Source organism: Nothoprocta perdicaria, unplaced genomic scaffold (genome assembly GCF_003342845.1).
Source record: "Nothoprocta perdicaria isolate Ctin4 unplaced genomic scaffold, notPer1 scaffold_125, whole genome shotgun sequence".
NCBI classification, from domain to species: Eukaryota; Metazoa; Chordata; class Aves; order Tinamiformes; family Tinamidae; genus Nothoprocta; species Nothoprocta perdicaria.
In genome coordinates this window covers 286752-306731 of record NW_020454372.1, presented here as the reverse complement: position 1 = coordinate 306731, position 19980 = coordinate 286752, and the positions used below count along the sequence as shown (strand labels likewise).

At 36.4% G+C, this 19980-nt stretch overlaps 1 protein-coding gene across 1 annotated transcript in view; it reads left to right on the top strand.

The window, feature by feature from the left end:
• Positions 1–19980, top strand: part of CFTR (cystic fibrosis transmembrane conductance regulator) — an 87757-nt gene that overhangs the window by 50387 nt on the left and 17390 nt on the right. The window contains exons 17-23 of the mRNA XM_026033226.1: positions 754–1007; positions 2043–2122; positions 5927–6077; positions 7147–7374; positions 9791–9891; positions 16996–17238; positions 19247–19402. Of these exons, the coding sequence (XP_025889011.1) occupies positions 754–1007; positions 2043–2122; positions 5927–6077; positions 7147–7374; positions 9791–9891; positions 16996–17238; positions 19247–19402 (1213 nt within the window). The remainder of the gene's footprint in view (positions 1–753; positions 1008–2042; positions 2123–5926; positions 6078–7146; positions 7375–9790; positions 9892–16995; positions 17239–19246; positions 19403–19980) is intronic.

Sequence of the window (19980 nt, the reverse complement as noted above, 5' to 3'; positions counted from 1 at the left end):
TCAGCTTAAACTGGGACTTAAGTGCTAACGAATTGTGCCATACTGTTGAGTATATAACACTGCACACAAGGCAGAGCCTGAGTTGGCTCGGTCTAGAGGTCTGTGGTGTTTCTGTACACACCACAGTTCACCATGTCCTTTGTAGATGAAAGGTGAGACGTTTGCTTAGGAACATTTTGGGTGAACAGTTTCTGTAAGACCCCACTGTACTGTTCACCTTTGGAAAATTCCCAGAAGTCACAGATAAAGCCATTGAAGGTTAAACTATACTGAGAATGAGCGTGGCCTTGGATAATGCCAGTGATCTTGGTTCTAGTCCTGCGCCTCTAAGTCTGTAGGTGTTAGCAAGGGGAGCACAGTGAAGCAGATTCTGGGGAAATTACATTACTGTCCCTTAGAGCAGGTCTTACTTTTTTTTTTTTTTTTTGTATTACATCTGAAGCGTTACTTACTAATTCACTTTTGTGGGTGAATTTTGGGAAAAATATCTAAGAGGGTTTTCAGCTATATATTCCTGTGATATCTGTGATACTCTGTTATCACAGAGAGTAACTTTGCCTTATTGGCACATGGCATAATTCATAACTGACTTTTCATAAATGCAGGTCAATATTTAATAAATCATTGAAAAATATATTATTATCATAATTAACATAATTTTATGATGAATAAATAATGCAGAAGTATTTGTTCAGAGAGAAAATGACAGAAATAAAGACAGATGCTTCTTTATTTTTAATTTGCAATCACCAGTTCAACTTCAGAAGCAAATACAACGCAGTCAGAAAACAGTACCTCTGACAAACCTCCTGTGATCGTCACTGACACTAGCACCTACTACATCTTTTATATTTATGTGGGAGTGGCAGATACCCTGCTCGCCATGGGAATCTTCAGAGGTTTGCCCCTTGTGCATACGCTTATCACAGTGTCTAAAACTCTTCATCAAAAGATGTTGCACGCAGTTCTTCATGCACCGATGTCAACATTCAACTCTTTGAAAGCAGGTAACTGAGAAGGGAACTGCTTGATTCATGTATGGGGTTTATTTTAATTAAACAATTTTCATTCTGTTAAAGGATACCATTGTTTTCCACTTCTCTTTTCAGTCAAGTTGAATGTTAAAAGTTTGCTACATAAAGTAATTTTTGAATCTTTTAATGAGCTCTGATTGCACTTTAAGTATTTCAGTTGTCAGCCTTGATTTTGAAATATCACCTTCTACAGGAGGTGAAAGAGAAAATTGTTTATTGTTTCAGGTAATAAAATCAGAGAAGATTTTAATGAATAGAATTTATCTAAAACTGTAATAGAAAAGATATAGTCAGCTACATGGTGAGTGACAAAGATGAATAATAAGCGGTGCTTTATTTCATACGGAGTCCTATTGAAGTGACAGAAAATGTCAGTGTGAATAATGGTTCTCGTATCCAGATTTGATTATGAAGTTGATATAGAGTTCATTGCATAACTGGTGGAAAAAGCTGCATTTTCCAGTACGTATAAAATCTCTATCCCATACCCTGTTTTCCAGTGCATACTTGATTGCAGAAGACACTGGTAAATGAAAATACACCATAGGGAGTTTTCCTTGATTTCCTCATTATATTCTTAATTCTATTATTTGATTATTAAATAACCTAGAATGTAAGAAACTGGCATACAAACAGACATATACAATTGTGCAAATTATCAGGGTATCAACACATCCTGCTGCACAGAGCATACAGGTCTTAGACCTCATTGCCTCTGTTTCTTTCCTGCTTAATTATATTTCTTTTTTTTTAATTATATTTTCCTGGAGAATTTGTGAGATTCCAATGCTGAAACAAAAGWTACAGTACCAAATTTCTTCAGGATGAATGAAACTGTCGCTCCATTGAACTGTAACAGAATTGCTTGTACAATAAGAAAKATTTTATTTATCCTTAATATTTTGTATTCAGAAAAAAAAGGATGTATTTTTTGCTAAAGCTAACAAATGTGGGAGTTCTAATAGTTGTGCTAAACTATTTGCTTTATCTTTCTTTCTTAATCTGTAGGTGGTATACTTAACAGATTCTCAAAAGATACAGCAATACTGGATGACTTACTTCCACTTACAATATTTGACTTTGTTCAGGTTTGTAAAATAAAAGTTTTAGATTTTGCTGCCTTATAACACTGTAAAGTTTCACTCACACATCATGGGAAAGAAATTGTGTTAATTAAAATAATTAAGAATTGAAGTTACATACCAATATTGTTTCTTTTATAAATCTATGTATCTGTTTACATGGCTATCTTGYTAGTCAGCCTCATTGCTTCCTTTTTTAAATACTTGTCTATATATGTCTACCTCTAGTGTTTTGCAAAACCCTTCAAATACTCAGGCTCAGAAATACTTTTTCCCTGAAAACCTATACAATTCAAGTATACKCTGCTGCTACCCACACTCAATTTCATTCCTTAGGTCATTGCTTGGTTTCTTTCAGTTATCTTGACTCAAGATGAGTATTTTGCTATCTATCTRTTGATTATATTCATCATATTCATGACTTTACTTCCTTGACCTCTTCCATTCCCRTCTTGATAAGCTGCACAGTCTTTCCAGGCTCTTCTGGAGAAGAGCATTGAACCTTCCCATTGTCCTGAACACTTTTTGCCAGTCATGCTCCTGCAAGTCATTTCTCTCAATTGGCTACACCTTCAGGTTTGTTCAGCAGCTTAAGACTTCCCTGGACACTGCCAATATGCAAGTGTATCTTCATCTGAAAGATACAGAGAACTTAYACAAACAGCTTTCTCCTCCTGTGTGATGGGAAGGGGCCTCTGGACTCAGGACCTGGAACGTTTCTAACAACCTTGCTCAAATCAGGGTCAACTAAAGTAGTTGTAAACCATGTAAACCATGTCCAGTTGGGTTTTGAATATGTCTAAGAATGAAGACTTAACAACCTCTCTGGGCAGCCTGATGTGGTGTTTCACTATCCTCACAGTAAAAATGTCTTTGTGCCCATTTTTCCCTATGCTGTTACTGGGGACCACTGAGAAGAATCTGTCTCCAACTTCTTTAGCCCATCTTTAGAACTCCCACCCTCCCCCCACTAATTTCTAAGCATTGATATGGGCCTCCTCAGTCTTTTCCAGACTGAACCATTCAAGTTCTCACAGCCTCTCCCTGTTGGTCAGATACTCCAAGCCCTTAATCAGCTTCATGGCCCTTCACTGGACTTACTGCAGTATGTCCATGTCTCCCTTGTGCTGCTGAGCCCAGGGTTGGGCAGAGCCTCCTGATGTGTTCTCACTGGTGAGAGAGGAAGGATTACCTCCCTGTTGATGACACTAAGCACAGGAGGCTTGTGTTCAGCTTGTCCCCAAAGACTGCCAGGTGCTTTCCAGGACTGCCCCCTAGCCTGCATTGATGCATGAGATCATTCATCCCAAGGTTCAGAGAATAATAAAATGCTTTTAAAATTACTGGTTSTCCAAATCCAAATCTACTGGGGAGGAAGACTTGCTAACTGCCAAGCATTGCTTGGAGRAGAAATAGCAAGTTTTGACTTTCTGTTATGCAAACAACACCTGACATTTCCCCAAGAATTTGACACAGAATTTGTGAGTTAGTTCTCCTTCACTCTTCTATGCAGATCAGCTGATAGATGATTCAGCTGTCTATGTTACACACTGCTTCCTTCTCTATTGCAACCATGGATATCATAAAACATTTTYCCTTGGATAGTAGACAAAAATCATAGGGCCTTCTCTTTTAATGTGTAGGGCTTTTCATCCAACATCAATGAGGTCGCAGAATGAAAGAAGCCAGAGTTATCAGTCACCAGTCACTGGACATATACCCAATTSCCTATAAAAGAGGAAAAGGTATTAACCCCGACATGAGTAGCAATACGTAGCATCTGCAGTGTTTTCTGACAACCACTTGACCTGCTTCCAAACCTCTGGGATATGAATTGCAGCCTACTAATGATTACTTAGCATTTCAACTAGTTTTTAAATCCCTCTGTCTTCTACCAGGGCAGACAATGGGATTAACATTTTCTAGAAATCCTKTATGTGAGATACTGCTAGCATCTATTGCATCTATTGGTTAACCAGAGTAGCTGCTGTAGTCATCACCACCCTAAATTCTTGTTGAAGTGTTGGAGCTGCCATGAGCTGTCCTTTCCAAAAGAGAGGCACATAGGATGCACTGGAATTTCTCCCTGATCTGTTTTGATATCGCTTTTATTCCTGATCTGGCTTGGGGTCACCATGTTCCTAATTGGGCTCTGTCTCTAGATGTTATGTCTCTTCCATCATTTCCTGAATGTATATCAGTGTAGCCTGCTTCTGTGTTGATTTTTGGTTTTGCTRTTTTAAAGAGTCATCTTCCATTTGACTTTACACTTAGTTTGTTTTTGCCAGAGAACATAAGTCTCATATTCAACATTTTATTGAAATAACTGTGTTGGAGCAGTTGGCAAAACATTATGGCATCCTGGCAGCCCTTGCAAAATTTTGGTAAAATTGGTAAGAGGAATTAAACCAGTCACTGTGTGACTGTATGAGCTCAAGTAACCTGAGAGCTGTATAATTTGGATAAATATCATTTAAATAGCTCATTCTCTTCTTAAAAATTACAGATAGAAGAGATACTAAATTCTGTAGTTTGAAATAATGAACAAACAGAAATGCATGCCTACRTTGCTACAGACCAGTGATATACAACCTGCACAATTATAGCCCTTGTGTGTCAGCCTCTCTTTAAAAAGAATGGGAAAACAATGACAAATTTTTTTAATGGTTCAATTGATACAGTAGATTTTTTCATAAACTTTGGTGCTGCCATTTTGTTGATTAGACTTCTACTGAAAATAAAAGAACCAGGAATACRGTTATACATTTGTAAAGGATATTGGACTTGGAATATTGGATATAAATCTTGCCTTGTAATCATGTAAAAGCAGTAGTAAAAGCACCAACCTGAAGTTTCATCCCATTTGTTCATTTACAATTGCTTTCRTCTGTTAAATTTTCATTTTGATGTGGTTTTTTAGTGTGAAAGATAACAACACTATGGTAAAAAAACAGAGCTTTGCTATTCTGCAAATACTTATCTATTTGATTTGCATCAGATGTAAGTCTGAGACAGAAACAGCTGATATGCTTAAGGCACTTCTGAAGTAAAGACCAAGGCCTGATTTGTCTATATTTGTCTTTAGCTTCTGAGGATGAAGTCTTATGGCAATGACTGTAGTCTCTGGCAGGTGTAAATAGATTAAACCTTGAATGTTTTTCTTTCATCTTCTGTGACTGAAAAACATCTATTTTCTTCTAAAAAATGACATAGTACAAATTCTGTCAGGTCTTGTCTCTGTCATCTGATCAGTGGAATCCTACTGSGAGTGCCAGCCTCATTTGCAGGTTATAGTCCCTTGAACAATTGGTGATGTGCCGTTTCCCATTTGTGCCTTTTCCCATTTCCACAGCATGATCTACTGGCTGGCCGAGAATCTGCAGGACACTGGCACCTAGTTTCAGGCTAGCTAGCATACCTCAGCCCAGAAAGGCAAGGACAGCACCACTAGGTTTGGTAGGTGGTTCCAGAGATGGCCAGTATCTGTCACACATTTTTAACTGGAAAGTGAGTGCAAAGCTGCCTTCTTTTTTCATAATTTAGATGTCTGTAATACTAGCTATACTAGAGAAAACTTTCCTTCTTCCTATTAGAGAAGACGGTAACCATTCCTGTAAGTTATGGATCTAGTCTCAGTTACTCATGATCTTCCCATGGAGGTTTGTTCTCAGCTGCAAATCCTAGTTAAGATAGCACTTTATGTTCTTTTAAACAATATATAGCTGCCACGGGAAAGAGATTCATCACCAATCTCTAATCTATAAAATGACAAGTTTACTATATCAATAGTATTTTTCTTTCATTCTACAGTTAATTCTCATTGTGATTGGCGCTATCACAGTAGTCTCAATATTACAACCCTACATCTTCCTGGCATCAGTGCCTGTGATAGGAGCCTTTATTGTGTTAAGGGCATACTTCCTCCACACTTCTCAGCAGCTGAAACAACTGGAATCTGAAGGTATGAGCAGCAAAATTGGTAGACTTCTAAATCCACAACAAATCAATTGAGAAGTGATTCACCTTTTCACCTCTTCTTTGCTTTTCTCTTGCAAAATGCCCATTGTCTCTGGGAGCAGAGCACACATATCTCTTAGAAAAACTGTACTGTTACTAATCCAGCCAACACTGAGTGATCTGCTACCAAAGTGCAATGGAGAAGATTTATTTAAAGCTGGGCATTATCACCACTGCAGCTGAAAACAAATAAATTTCTGACATTCAGTTCTCTTGAGAATAGATTGAAAAATTGTGGTTTGACTTGGTATGTGTTTCAGAAGTTTGTTTCTTTATGTGAAAAATTTAGAATAGCTGTTAGTTTCTGTTTTGATTGTGAAGAATTCTTATTTCATAATAAATTATTTCTCTCCAGCCTTTAAAAAGTAACATATTGTAGATAAAATGGAAAATCCAATTGAATTTGAAATATGGTTTTGCAGATCAGCCACTGTGGTCTTTCAGTAAGATGGCAGATCTTCAGCCAATCAGTCATGAATCTTAAATACTGATGATCATCTTCTCTTTTACATAGCGCATAATTCTGAAGTTCTTGAGATCTAAATATAATCCAGCATTGGCTTATCACATTTAATGTAATGTGAGATCTGCTTAAAATTACTTTTGTCGGTACAGTGGACTCCAGATCACTGAAGTACTCTATCTGTGGAAAAAAAAAAATTGCTCACTGGAGTTCTCAGAAATTTAGGAATTCATTCTGGGTGGGGAATAACATTCTTCTTCTTGTCACATCTTAAGCAGACAGAGAGTTTCTGCAAGTAACATGCTAACTATGAAGAATTTAAGTGATCACCTACTGTCATTACGCTGAGTGGAATTTCAGCCCATTGAAGCAAACATGTTATTATATATCCTGTGCTAGTATTATTTCAGTCATGTGCTCCAACAGCGTGCATAAATTAAACCAAGGGGAAGAAYTGTACAGCTATGAGTTGGATGTTAGGATTGTGTATTTGCCTTATMCAACAAATATTTGCTTATGAATGGTTATAATATTTTTGATTTAAATACAGCTCGGAGTCCAATATTCACACATCTTGTTACAAGCCTAAAAGGACTGTGGACGCTGAGAGCTTTTGGGCGACAGCCGTATTTTGAAACCTTATTTCACAAAGCCCTGAACCTGCACACAGCAAACTGGTTCCTCTACTTGTCAACGCTGCGCTGGTTCCAAATGAGGATAGAAATTATTTTTGTTGTTTTCTTTATTGCTGTGACATTCATCTCTATCATAACTACAGGTATATTAACTTTATCTTTACAAAAATACTGAAATGTTAGTTTTGCTTCTGTTTGACAGCTCTGTATAGAAATATAGTGGAGGATATACTGTGAGAATACAGTGTTGCACAAATCAGCATATATTGGAGTCAGTGATTTAAATATGTCATATAACAGTAAATGTGAACTAATTAAAATAGAAATTATACCACAATCACATGTGATGTTGTAGAGGAATAATTGAAAGAATTGATTTAAAATAATATTGATGTATCTGAGGGGCCAGAACTTTCCTCTTTTGACAGTAATGGCYGCAGAAGTAAGCTTATGGTATGTGGACCATATTAATGTAGCTGTGTTAGTGTGCTGAAAAGTTTTAATAGGTGATTCTCATCTTTATAACTCAGACCTTTTAGTAAGAAAGAGGTAAGTGTTCTCATTTTTCATCTTTCTTTTTACTTTTTTCTCATATTTTTAAGACATGGTCAGTTTTATTATCTGTTAAAGTTACATTAGTGACAGAAATTCAGAGAAGAATATTCCCAAACCTCTCTACTGCTTTTTTTTTTTTTTTTTTTTTTTTTTTTATGGTAGGTATTGAAATAAATAAACTTGGTGGAAAAACTCAGCAGCTTAAAAAACTCAACATTTATAGCTAAAAGGCTATAAGTAACTTTGAATACATTTTTTTTTTTTTTTTTTTGGTAGGTATTGAAATAAATAAACTTGGTGGAAAAACTCAGCAGCTTAAAAAACTCAACATTTATAGCTAAAAGGCTATAAGTAACTTTGAATACATTCAATAAGCTCTCGTAATGCATATTTTTTGATTCTGATTCTTAAAGAATTTTTTCCTGTGAAGGTGACATAGCCCTGGCACTGGAGAAGAGGAGGCTGAGGGGGRACCTGATCAGCGTGTATAAATACCTCCAGGGAGGCAGTGAGGAGGAGGGGGGYRGCCTCTTTTCAGTGGTGGACAGCGATAGGACTAGAGGAAATGGCTTCAAACTGAAGCATCGGAAGTTCCACAGGAACTTACGGAAGCATTTCTTCACTGTGAGGGTGACAAAGCACTGGAACAGGCTGCCCAGAGAGGTCTCCTTCTTTGGAGATCTTTAAAACCCGCTTGGATGCAGCCCTGTGCCCCATGCTCTAGGTGACCCTGCGTGAGCAGGGGGGTTGGACTCGATGACCTCTGAGGTCCCTTCCAACCTTGGGCATTCTATGATTCTATGAATGCTTTGGGGCTCTAGATTATTCAGATCTCATTTCATCATATTTTCGTTTTGAAAAATACTTAATATAAAAGTGTACATTTAATCAAATATTGTATTATATATGAAATTTTATCTTCTGTTTCCCTTATAAGTGTCTCTCTCTGCTCTTAAACAAAAGAGAGAGAAAACATACAAATACCTCTATCTGAAAATATTTACCTTCAGTACATTTTTGCTATCCATGAGGCTCTTTGCTTTATGCATAAAACAATATTTTCCCCTTTTCATTTTTACCGTGTGCTCAGAAAGATTCTTAATTGTTTGCTTTACTTTCTGTTGTTGCCTTTTTAAGCAAAATCCGCTATTTTTTTGGTTTGTTTTATTTGTGAAAATGTGTCATCATTTTAAATTTTACTATCATGGGTAAATAGGATCTGAAGCAACACTAAATCAATTTTCTTAATCAGTCAGCTTTCGGGAGTAAAGATTTGTTTTTATTATTTAATTTTGTAATTACTCTTGCAATGAGTCATCTATTAGCAAAATAAGTGGAAGTTTGTTAAAGGAAACCATAGGAAAAAAGCAAAGAAATCATAGAATGGTATTTGATTTAAATTCTCTCTCTTTTTRACAATATTTATATTAAAAAACCAACTGTGCCACAGTTTATAATGCTTGCACATTTTCATGTGAATTTAAAAAAGATGCAGGAGAATCCAGCGCTTGCTTAAGAGAGAAATTTATGTCTACATCTTTGTGAAACAGTAAGAAGAATATATTCTCTATTTGACCAAGAGCTGCAAATGTAAACTGGACTAATTAATTTGAATTTTTAAGTTTTTTAGGTGTAATGCTTTATTTGAAGATAGCCTTTAATTCACTCAGTATTAGATAGGCACATAGGAGTCATTTTATAGATTCACATATGTTGGATAGAGGAAATTGCAGTTACAGTTATGAAACCTGTATTGTCTTCACAGCTGAGCTATCAGGATTTAATTTCTCCTTCCACCAAGGCACAATTGCTTTTTTTAGTAAATCCAGTCCCAAAGCCACGAATTTAACTGACAATTAAACGTATATATAATCACACAGTCCATGTTTCTCTTACGAAATGCTAGTGGAGAAAACCTTTTATTTGAATATATATTTTAAGATATACATTCTAATATTCTGGTGTCTATTTGGATATAAATAGAATATGTTTTTCTTTCTGCAGGTGATGGACCAAGCAAGGCTGGCATTATTCTTACTTTAGCCATGAACATCATGGGAACCTTGCAATGGACAGTAAACTCCAGCATAGATGTGGACAGTTTGGTAAGCCTAAAATGTACTCGGTTTGTTTTGAAGAATTGACTTATTTTGTTGATAATGGGTGCTCTATGAGTTATTTTCAGATGTGGATTTGAAATGGCAAGTCAGACAAGTCAGAAAATTTACCCTGAGACACTTCACAGCAACCAGACAGCTTTGGTACTACACAAATGGAGTTTTTCTGTGATCAAAAGTTCTCTTGAATTAAAACAGGGGAAGGCATGTGAGGTTTGAGGCTGCATGTGTACCAGTGATGGAAAAGCTTATAAAAGATTTTAATTTATTTTGTTATAGTTATGTATTTATCCAGACCTTTCTGGATCTATGTTGGGGCTTTGCACAGCAAATCATAACGGAGCTGTGTGAGCTCCTTCCTTGCAAAATCAATAGTGATTCAAAAATCTTYCCTGCACTTCCAAGGGGGTCTTTCTGGTTTTGTGTAAAATAATCTCTGGCATAGGGAATTGAACTTGTACTAGCATTCCTTTTTAATACTTTTATTTAATTATTTAGTTTGACTGTTAACTTTAAGACAGAATATTCTACCAGGTTGATTTATCATTATGAGTTTGTTGAGCAGACAGGAAACTTATGAAAATAGATTTCTTCTTGACCTTTTAAAATTATGCTTCAGTTTATATATATAAAAGTTTCATTATAATACCTACTTCTTTCTTACACTTTAGGCATTGCAGGTTTCATTTTGGACACCATTCTTACCACAAAATACAGGAGTGATAAAATCATGATTACATCTAAGAAAGTTTTTTTATGAGTAGATCTTCCACACCCAGCCATATCATCTCAATCCTAAGTTAACTTCTCCAGCGAACCATTTCAGCATGAACACTGGAAAACAAATACCTATTATAGCCCGATGWGTTCTTGTTTAATGAGCTGTTGTTTAAAAGAAATAGGGGAAGATGGTGATGGTGAGGGAATTTTTGCCAACTAAACATATACTTGCTTAAATACGTGATTCAACTACTCTTATCCTGAAGGAAATCCTTTAGAGCCCCAAAACTGGGAATTAGCCACTTGTAATATGTAATCTCTTGTTTACATGCATGATTGGTGATAGTCCAGAAAACTGACTACCACTCAGGGGCGCATTTTTTTCCCTATCCACCAATTGTTTTATGATGGTTCTTTCTTTGATTACTAGAACAGCATGTCTTGAAGGAGAAGCACTTTGTGAAAGGACTCATTTGCCATAACTGCAAAGCCTGGAGAACGGCAGCTCTTTGGCTGATGGAAGTAAAGCATGTCATTGATGAGGCRTAAGAGTGACAGCAACTTTCAGTTAGCTCTCATTTGTGGACTATGAATTGGCCTTGTAAGCCATAAGGTGRTCATTGTAAACATAAACATTTGTATGAGAGTCATATTCATGAATTACACCACTTCAAACTGAAGGTGTTTCATAAAAGCAACTGAAAATCCAAATATGATATGGAGAGGATGTGTGACATCCTATAGTTTTAGTAAAGAGTTTCTACTTCCTTAAAATACCTTTATATTAAAATATCATTTTTGTTACAATTAGGAAGTAACACTCCTTCCACTGGGGAGAAAAGTTTTAAAGGACTTTAGAAGTTTGAGAACACTTTTCTCTATTTAAAACAAAATATTGTACTGGAGCAATGGTTCTGTAAATGATGTTATGAAGCCCATCAGTTTATACATGGATAGTCTGGACTTCTTTAGGCAGTTGATTTCTGTGCACCTTAGTATTTTTTGATATCCCAGATGCCAAACTAATAGATGTTCCTGGCAAGATTGTTTTCCTGACATTGAAAACCTTTTTCTGTGCGCAAGCAAATAATGACGACGTCATAGCTTCAGGATAATGAACCTACTTCTGTGGGTGATGCACATGTATTATTTCCCGCTCTTTGTATTCTCTGCATTGAGTACTTCCCTCTTTAAAGACATTTGCAGTCATTTGGTTTAAGATATCTTGCAAAGGGCTGCATGTGTGTTTGACTTTTAGTGCTCTGGAAATGCTCTATTTGATTATACTCACTTTTTCTCTCAAGGGCTACTTTGAAGTTCTCCATAAGACTAGACTGTCTAGAATTGGAGCAAGGAGAGCCACCGATATAGCACATACATCTCTAGATGACATCACCCTTGCCATGCTTTAAGCAGGTGTGATGTGCATGTGTACAGGCATGCCTGAGTATATAATGTATTTGTGGCAGTTCTTTGACTGTCAGATAAAGTGGGGTCTTCTGCACGTGGAAGAAGCCCACTGCTAGGGACCCACCTGTTGAAAGTGGCCCATAGCATTAAGCTCACACTTAGCTGTTTTATAAGATATGCAATATAGAGGCATTAGTGAAATAAGTGCAAAYAAAAGACAGGAATGGAAGAGAATAAGGAAAAAGATCATGTGAAGAAGGAAAGTATGTACCAGAAAAAATACTCACCAAATTGTCAGGTGTTAAAATTGATTTATTTCTATCTCCTTCATGAATGTTCCATGATACTCACTGAAGAAATCTGAGGATTTCCAGGTAGGATTTTAGTTTCTACATAATATGAGTATTCTTTCATCTGAAGCAAATTCTGTAGAGCTTTATTTGACTTTAACTGAAAAGTTCCCATTGTCTTTTTAAATACCCCATAATGGTTCTGGCATTTCGTTCTCTACAGTGTTGATACTTTATCTGCTTTGCTCTTTTTTTTTTTTTTAACATATGTGGTCACTCTGACAGCTATCCATTGTTTTATTTAAAGCTACCAGTTAGACTAGATTTATCTTCTCACTTTGATCATTTATGCTATTACTGCTTTAGCTGGTTTTCAATCTTTTTCTTATTTCACCAGGCAGTCTTGCAATATTTTTAATTCTTTACTTCCATAAGGAAGGAGAAAATAAGTTTTCCAGTAAATGCTGCCTTCACAGATAAGCATTGCACTAGTCCCAGTGRACTGTTTTAATGCTTTATAATCTCCTCCTTCACTGATGTGCATCCTGCAGTGGCAGTGCTTACACTGGGAAGGACAATTCCTTTTATCAGGGAACAAGAAATTGCCACAYTTTCACAGCGTTGCCAAGATTACTTATGTAAGGAGATATAAAAAGAATTCCCATAAGAGAGATTAAAAACACACTTGCAAAACCTCACAGTGCCCCACCCAGTACATCAGTGATGCTGAAGGATTAAATATATATGGTGAGAGGACCAAAGGAAAATAATGGTGCTGTTACAGCTGGTATTCATGCTCTTCCTTTTCCTTGCTCTTTCTTCTTTAACCTATTCAACTAATATTTTAACTAGGAAATGATCTTAATATATTTTTACTACTGTCAGCAGAAAACTTGAGAATACTTAATTTCCAGCTTTTAGCTACCCAAAATAGTTGTGAAGAAGATTTGCATCAGAATAACATTTCTTGTAAAGAGAAACTGGTCACCTGGAAGGGAATAGAATCAATAAAAATCTGAAAGAATACTCCTTTTTCTGCTTGCAAAACAGTATGGAGAAGAGCAGATATTTTTGTATAAGTTTCACATGAACTAAATTTTACCTTTCTGCAGTTTGGGAGAAAAGTATATATCCCATAAGTGCTTCCAAAATGTAACAGCAAAAAAWTTGAATTTTCAATATAGAGTTTTCTTGAATTTCCTGTTTTCACAGTGACTATCTACGAAGTTTTTGTTGTTGGTGGTGGTTTTTTTTTTTTGACGTAAGCCATACATAGGACCAATCCCTTGTAGCATTTCTCAGTTACAGTGTGTTTTTGAAGAAATGTTTTCCTGTTTTCTTGCAGTATTACCACTGAATATTATGTGAGGCTGGTCTGGAGAAGGTGCTCTWTCCAGCAGAAAAGCATGGGACATTGTGAGATTAATTGAATTAGATTAGTTCTAAAAGAATTAGTTCTTCAACTTCTGGAACATATATTACATAATTATATTACAATTCTTATCCAGCATTAAGAAGAGTTTAGGGGATATTAAATAAGGAAGTAAAATAAAGAATTGGTAATGTTATTAAAATCTTAGTAAACTACAATTAGGCAAAGCTAAAATTAGTGTATTATGACCTAGTCATTTTTAACTGAAAGTAGTAAATATGTGTCTTTTTTTTTCTAAAGCATTACCTGCAGAATGTGAATATAGCAGATAAATTGATGTGAATAATAGGCAAAAAACCTGCTGTCACTTACACTATACTTGTCATTATGAATGACAGAAGATTTCTTCCTGCAAAAAGAAGAATGGATATCTTTGTAAAGTGTTACTGACATTTATGTGGCATTCTGCCCAGATCAAAATCATAATGCAAATTACAGAGCCAAGAAAACATMATTTGGAATTGGTTTAAAGTATTAAGCTGTCTAAAAGGTCTGCATATGTGATGTGACTGATCAAGCTGTGTGGGGTGCCTGGGAAATAGAGATGAAATTATCCATTATTAGGCAAGYCCCTTTGGCCAGATGGCTTTCTAGAAGATATTAGTCAGTATATAAAAGGTCGGATATCCCAGGCAATTGTAGGGGCTCTCTTCTTGTACAAAAATTCACTTTTGACAAAGCTTAGAAAGACTTCATTTCTGAAGCTGTGGTTCTTTCAACAAGGCAAGATTTCTGAAATGAAATATAGCATCAAACAATCAAACCAATTAAAATAAGTGCATGGTGTTTATTGCGGGGGTTTATTAAAATGCAGGCAGACAGGAAAGAAGTTGTCAGTCTCATCCAAGGTTTTCATGTTTGYATCACCAAAATGAGATGACATTCATATTTCAACATAATGGTGATCCTGTCTTTCTACTATGCACAGTCTTGAGATGGAAGCTGTAACCCATCGGCTTGGATGCTAACATGCTCTTCTGACATAGTTCTGTTTCCAGATGCTCAGAGATGTAAACAAGTATCTCACTATTCCTTTGTATCATATGCATTTACTTCCACATGGAAAATCCATCTAATTTCAGTCTGAATTAAGGAGCTGGAGAGAATAATTATATATCAGATAGAATTATGTTGCTAGCAGAATACAAAAGCAGTTTAATGAGGCCAAAGATGTGCAAAGGGATTTCCATAATGTCATTACAGAGAGATACAATATTGGGAACATAAACTGTAGAACTGTCAATACGACCCAGACATTCCTGGAAGACATAAAGGCATTTATTTGTTTGTTTGTTTTGCTAAATAATCAGTGACCAATAAGAATTTATATTATTTTATAATTTGTTGTTTCAAAAGGCAAAATTTAGTAAAATAAAGAATCTAGTTAAGTTAGATTAACTAAGGCACTCACTCAGGAACCTGAATTTAGAGGTTTCAATTTTTGAAATTTGTTTCTTGAATAGAAGTGAAAAAGTAGCCTTCACAGAGTGAATTAGGTTAGCCAAAACGACCTATGTTTTGTAGGTCAAGATGCATGAAGAGAAGTGAGAATTGCTAAAATCACAGTTAGATTTGCAAAGAAAGGAATACAAACGTCTTCAATATAAACTACTATGAGGAACAGAGGAGGCACAGCACTTTTATACTGAGGATGGAATGGAAAGATAGTGAATAATGGACCAAATTCTTCATAAACATATGATCTCTGTTTTCTGTAAAAAGATAAACCTGGAGATTTAAAAGGAAGGAAGAAATAGTATTTACAATATTTGAGGTGGAAATTAAATGCAGAAAACAGCCTAACTGTTGACATGTACTCAGTTAGAAATCTGATCTTACATAAATGTCCTGTATAGTCCTTGGAAAGATATATGTATTATCACTGACTCAATCCAGCTAAAATCCCAGAATCCCAGAAGTCCAGAACAGTTGAGGTTGGAAAGGACCTTTAAAGACAGGGTCCAACCACTCAGCTAAAGAAGTTGCCTGGATTAAGCAGGATTGTACCCAGTATTGACCCTTGGGGAAAACAAGCCTACAGCTAGACTGAGAACCACAATAACAACCCCTGAGCTCTGTGTTCAGCCCGTTTTCAATCCACCTCACTGTCTGCTCATCTAACACTTTCAGAGTCTTCACCTCATTTGCTTCTGCAGTTGGACATCTCAGGTAAAGATGTAAAACTGGGTTTAAATAATCCAGACTAATGCATTCAAATTGAGTAGAACTAGAACCCCCCCTGCAACTGAATGAAAAACTGGAAATMTGGTAATAGCAATTTTAATTAAACCCACCAAGCTTGCAATGGAGGCAGACAAAATTATTAGAAGAAATATAAACTAGTTAATGAGTTGGATAAAAAGAAATTACATTAAGCTGTGGGGGTGCTACTCAGCAAAGATGAGATTTGTGACCGAGCCATTTAAATCTTTTTTTTTTTAATACTCTCAACAAAGAAAAAAAATGTCTTGAAGAAATCTGCCAAAGACACAAAGCTGGAAGGGGCCAATGTCAGCCTAAAGGACACTGGGAGATGAAAAGCATTAGGTGATCTCAAATAATAAATATGAAGTAGAATTCAATAATCAAGTTTAGGAATCAGTAAGAACTACTTCTGGTGTAAGTTAGGATCCTGTTAATTAGAAAGAGGCTACTACATAGTTTAAATAATATGTATAATTACAGATATAAAATCAATTGCGATGAARATTCTTGGTACAAAGTAATGAAGAACTTTTCATAAATACTCAAATGTTAATGTCCAATGATTTTTCCGCCATACTTGATGYTAAGGTTTTGCAGCTTCGAAATTCCATGCATTCATTGGAAATCATTAATCATTACTCAAGGAAATTCATTTTCACGTTGAACAGTCCCCTACAGGAGTAGGACTTCAAGTTTGTTTTTTTATGATGATACTTTGTTTTTACATAGGCAGTTCTTTTATACTTTCAAAGTACGTTAGAAAAGACAAAAAAAAAAAGGTATTATGTCCCTGTAAAAAAAAAGAAGCAAGTGGAATCATTTAAAAACATTTGGTCAAGGTTAGTACTGCAAAAGAAAGAATCAAGAGTTTTGCACACACACAAAAAAATCCTAGCTTTGCAAATTATACCACAGTATAACCTGGAGAGAAAAGAGACTTTCTGTTCCTGGATAATAATTAGGAATAATTTGATATTGTTTGCTTTGATAGCTAAGTATTAGGTGCAATCAGAACACTGTTTGTTTTATTCTTAGATGCGGTCTGTCAGCCGAATATTTAAATTCATTGACATGCCAACAGAAGAGATGAAAAACATGAAGCCACAGAAGGATGACCAGCTTTCAGATGTCCTTATAATTGAAAACAAACACGCGAAAGACAAGAAGAGCTGGCCATCCGGAGGCCAAATGACTGTGACGGACCTTACAGCCAAATATATTGAAGGAGGAGCTGCTATATTAGAAAATGTTTCCTTTTCAATAAGTTCGGGGCAGAGGGTGAGGCACTCTTTTGTTGTGTTTGATCTGACTTCTATTAAGTTTGTCTAGAAATGTCATTATAAACCTACTCATTCACTAAAGAGTAGGCTGGGTTTGTTAAGCTTTTTGTAAATGGAAATATGAAATTGCCATAAAACAAAGTAATTATCTAAATCACCTAAGGAACAGGAATGTTTTATGTCTTATTTTAATAAGAACTCATATGTAAGACTACTGACTACCACAGCTACTAACAAAAAAAAAATGATGGTTATAGTTAATTTGAGGATTTCTCAGATAACTAAATATGATGAAGACTTTCTCTGGTTGCTAGTCGCAGAATGTACTGATAAAATATATATGTGCAGCAGTTCTCCGAGTCCTATCACAGTGCCTACAGCTGGCTGCCTTCCTCTCCTGTGGAGAGGGAAGTTTGCTAGTGAACACAGATCCCAGGGGCAGAGTGACCCAGGCGCACCAGGGCACGAAAGAATGGGCACAGAGCAGAGCGCCAAGGGTAACGCACCAGCAGCTCCAGCGGGCAGAGGGACAGAGGTGCTGTCTCAGCTGTTGGATACAGTGCTGTGCGCTATACCAAATTATTATATAATTCATAATAAACAGTTCTGTTCTTTAAAAGATTTGCAAACCTTTAATTCATGCTTAGGGCCACATTCAGGAACAAGCTTATTTTGGGGATAGCAATTAGACATGGCTTTAAGTTCATGCTGAAATATCATCCTCAGTGGGTGGAATGAAAGACTTGCATGATCTCCCAAGCTGAAGCCTTATGGAGGAAGAGGAAGGCAATTTTTACATTCTCTTATAGATAAGAATACAGGTTCAGTTTTCAGTTCTCTTCCCTTGCCACTGAGACATTTCTTACTTTCAATAGCACTAGTCTCTGTCAGATTTAATGGATATATATTAGCTTATGTGACCTGACTGCTTCATCTAGTAATTTTGAGCACAGCAAAATTTGAAAGCAGGGCTACTACATCCTGTAGCACCATCCTGAAATTGCTCTGCCTTTGGAAGAGAGGTGCCTGTGATTCCTGAAGTGTGGAGGTAATGGTGCCACTGCAATCTCATCCAGGTACTGCCTGGAAAATGTGCCAAAGCCATGGGATAATTCAAATGAAAGATACTTCTGTGCTATACCGAGAGTGACAGAGCAATTAGAACAAAGAATCTCTTTACAGTCATTATGATTTAGAAATTTGCTCTAATTTCAGTAATGAACTCTGTACTTATGGGAAATGTTTACAGAATTAGAGCTGTTTAAGTGAAGAGAATCTGTCTCTTCCCCATAGGAAGGCAAGTGTTAAACAGGGCACTGTTACAGAGGGTGACAGGAAGAATCACTCGTGTTACTTTCATGTTTATACTGTCACCCTGACAAAAACAGCCGATGGAACAGGAAGGGCCAGCGTGCCTGTGCACAACAGTGCTACTGAGAAACAGCAGTAGTGTAACTCAGTGCTTGTCAGTGGTTACTGCAGGTGTGGCCTGCTCAAATGATAGATAGGTACAGTCCCACAAGAGAAACCCAACATTTTTAAAAAGGCAAACTATGTTTCTTTTCTCCTTTCAGGTAAGGAAGGACAGTATTTGCAATTCAACAGTGCTGGCTGGGTGGCTTGTGGATTTGCACTGCTGGCCACTGTCCCAGGCCCAGGTTACCCAGTAAAAGGTCACAGTCTGATCAGAGTTAGGCCTTCTATCTTCAACCACAGGGAAACTGAGTAGCTCGGTAGTCTGATTAAAGTACTTTTCTTTCAGGGAGCGAGGCTAATTATTACAAAATAATATATGAGCAAATTTCTGCTTTTTTYCCCACAAAACATGGAGTAAAAGATTTTTGTTTTAAATTAGCTAATTCTTAGAAACTAAGACACTAACAAAACAAGGAAGATTCTGACTGGAATGTTTCATTCAGCCTCTGTTGCTGGCCTTTATCATTCCTTGGTCTGTGGTTAATATGTGATCAGTAATAAGTGTTTGCTTTTATTAATTTGTATTGCAGGTGGGCCTTTTAGGAAGAACTGGTTCAGGGAAAAGCACTTTGCTCTCTGCCTTTTTAAGACTGCTGAATACGGAAGGGGAGATCCAGATTGACGGAGTCTCGTGGAACACAGTCAGTGTGCAGCAGTGGAGAAAGGCATTTGGAGTAATCCCTCAGGTAACGAGGCTATTTCATGGCAGAAATTCAGGGCAACTTCAGAGCAACTATGTACTATCTTTTACTTCATTTAATATACATATCCATAGAGATAAGGATAAGCTTAAAGTTAGTTGTTTAAAGMTGAGAAGCAGAAATAAAAGCAAGTGTATGTTGAAAAATGAGTGGGATGGACTGAATGGACCCTGAATTCTACCTTTTGAGACTTTATCTGGCACTTTCATACAAAAGAACTTTTCTAGAAATGGGAACAGCACATTCAAGTGAAATATACAAGCTTTCTATACAATATACAAGCCTCTATACAAGCTTTCAGTGGTGTACCTACCTACTGTTTCCTCAAGCCTTAAAGTGCATCATATGGTTAGCAACTAAATTCTATATACTGCTGATTCTTGGTAGGCCATTAACTGAAGTGCTGTTTTTCTCTTATTTTACTGCATCATTAGCTGATCAGCAACCTGAAAGCCACACTTTTTTATTTGTCCCTCTCATTAGCAATATATAGAATGTGGAAAAAAGGACAGGCCACTTGGGATAAATACAGGAACATTGTCAGGGAATGCAGGGATGCAACA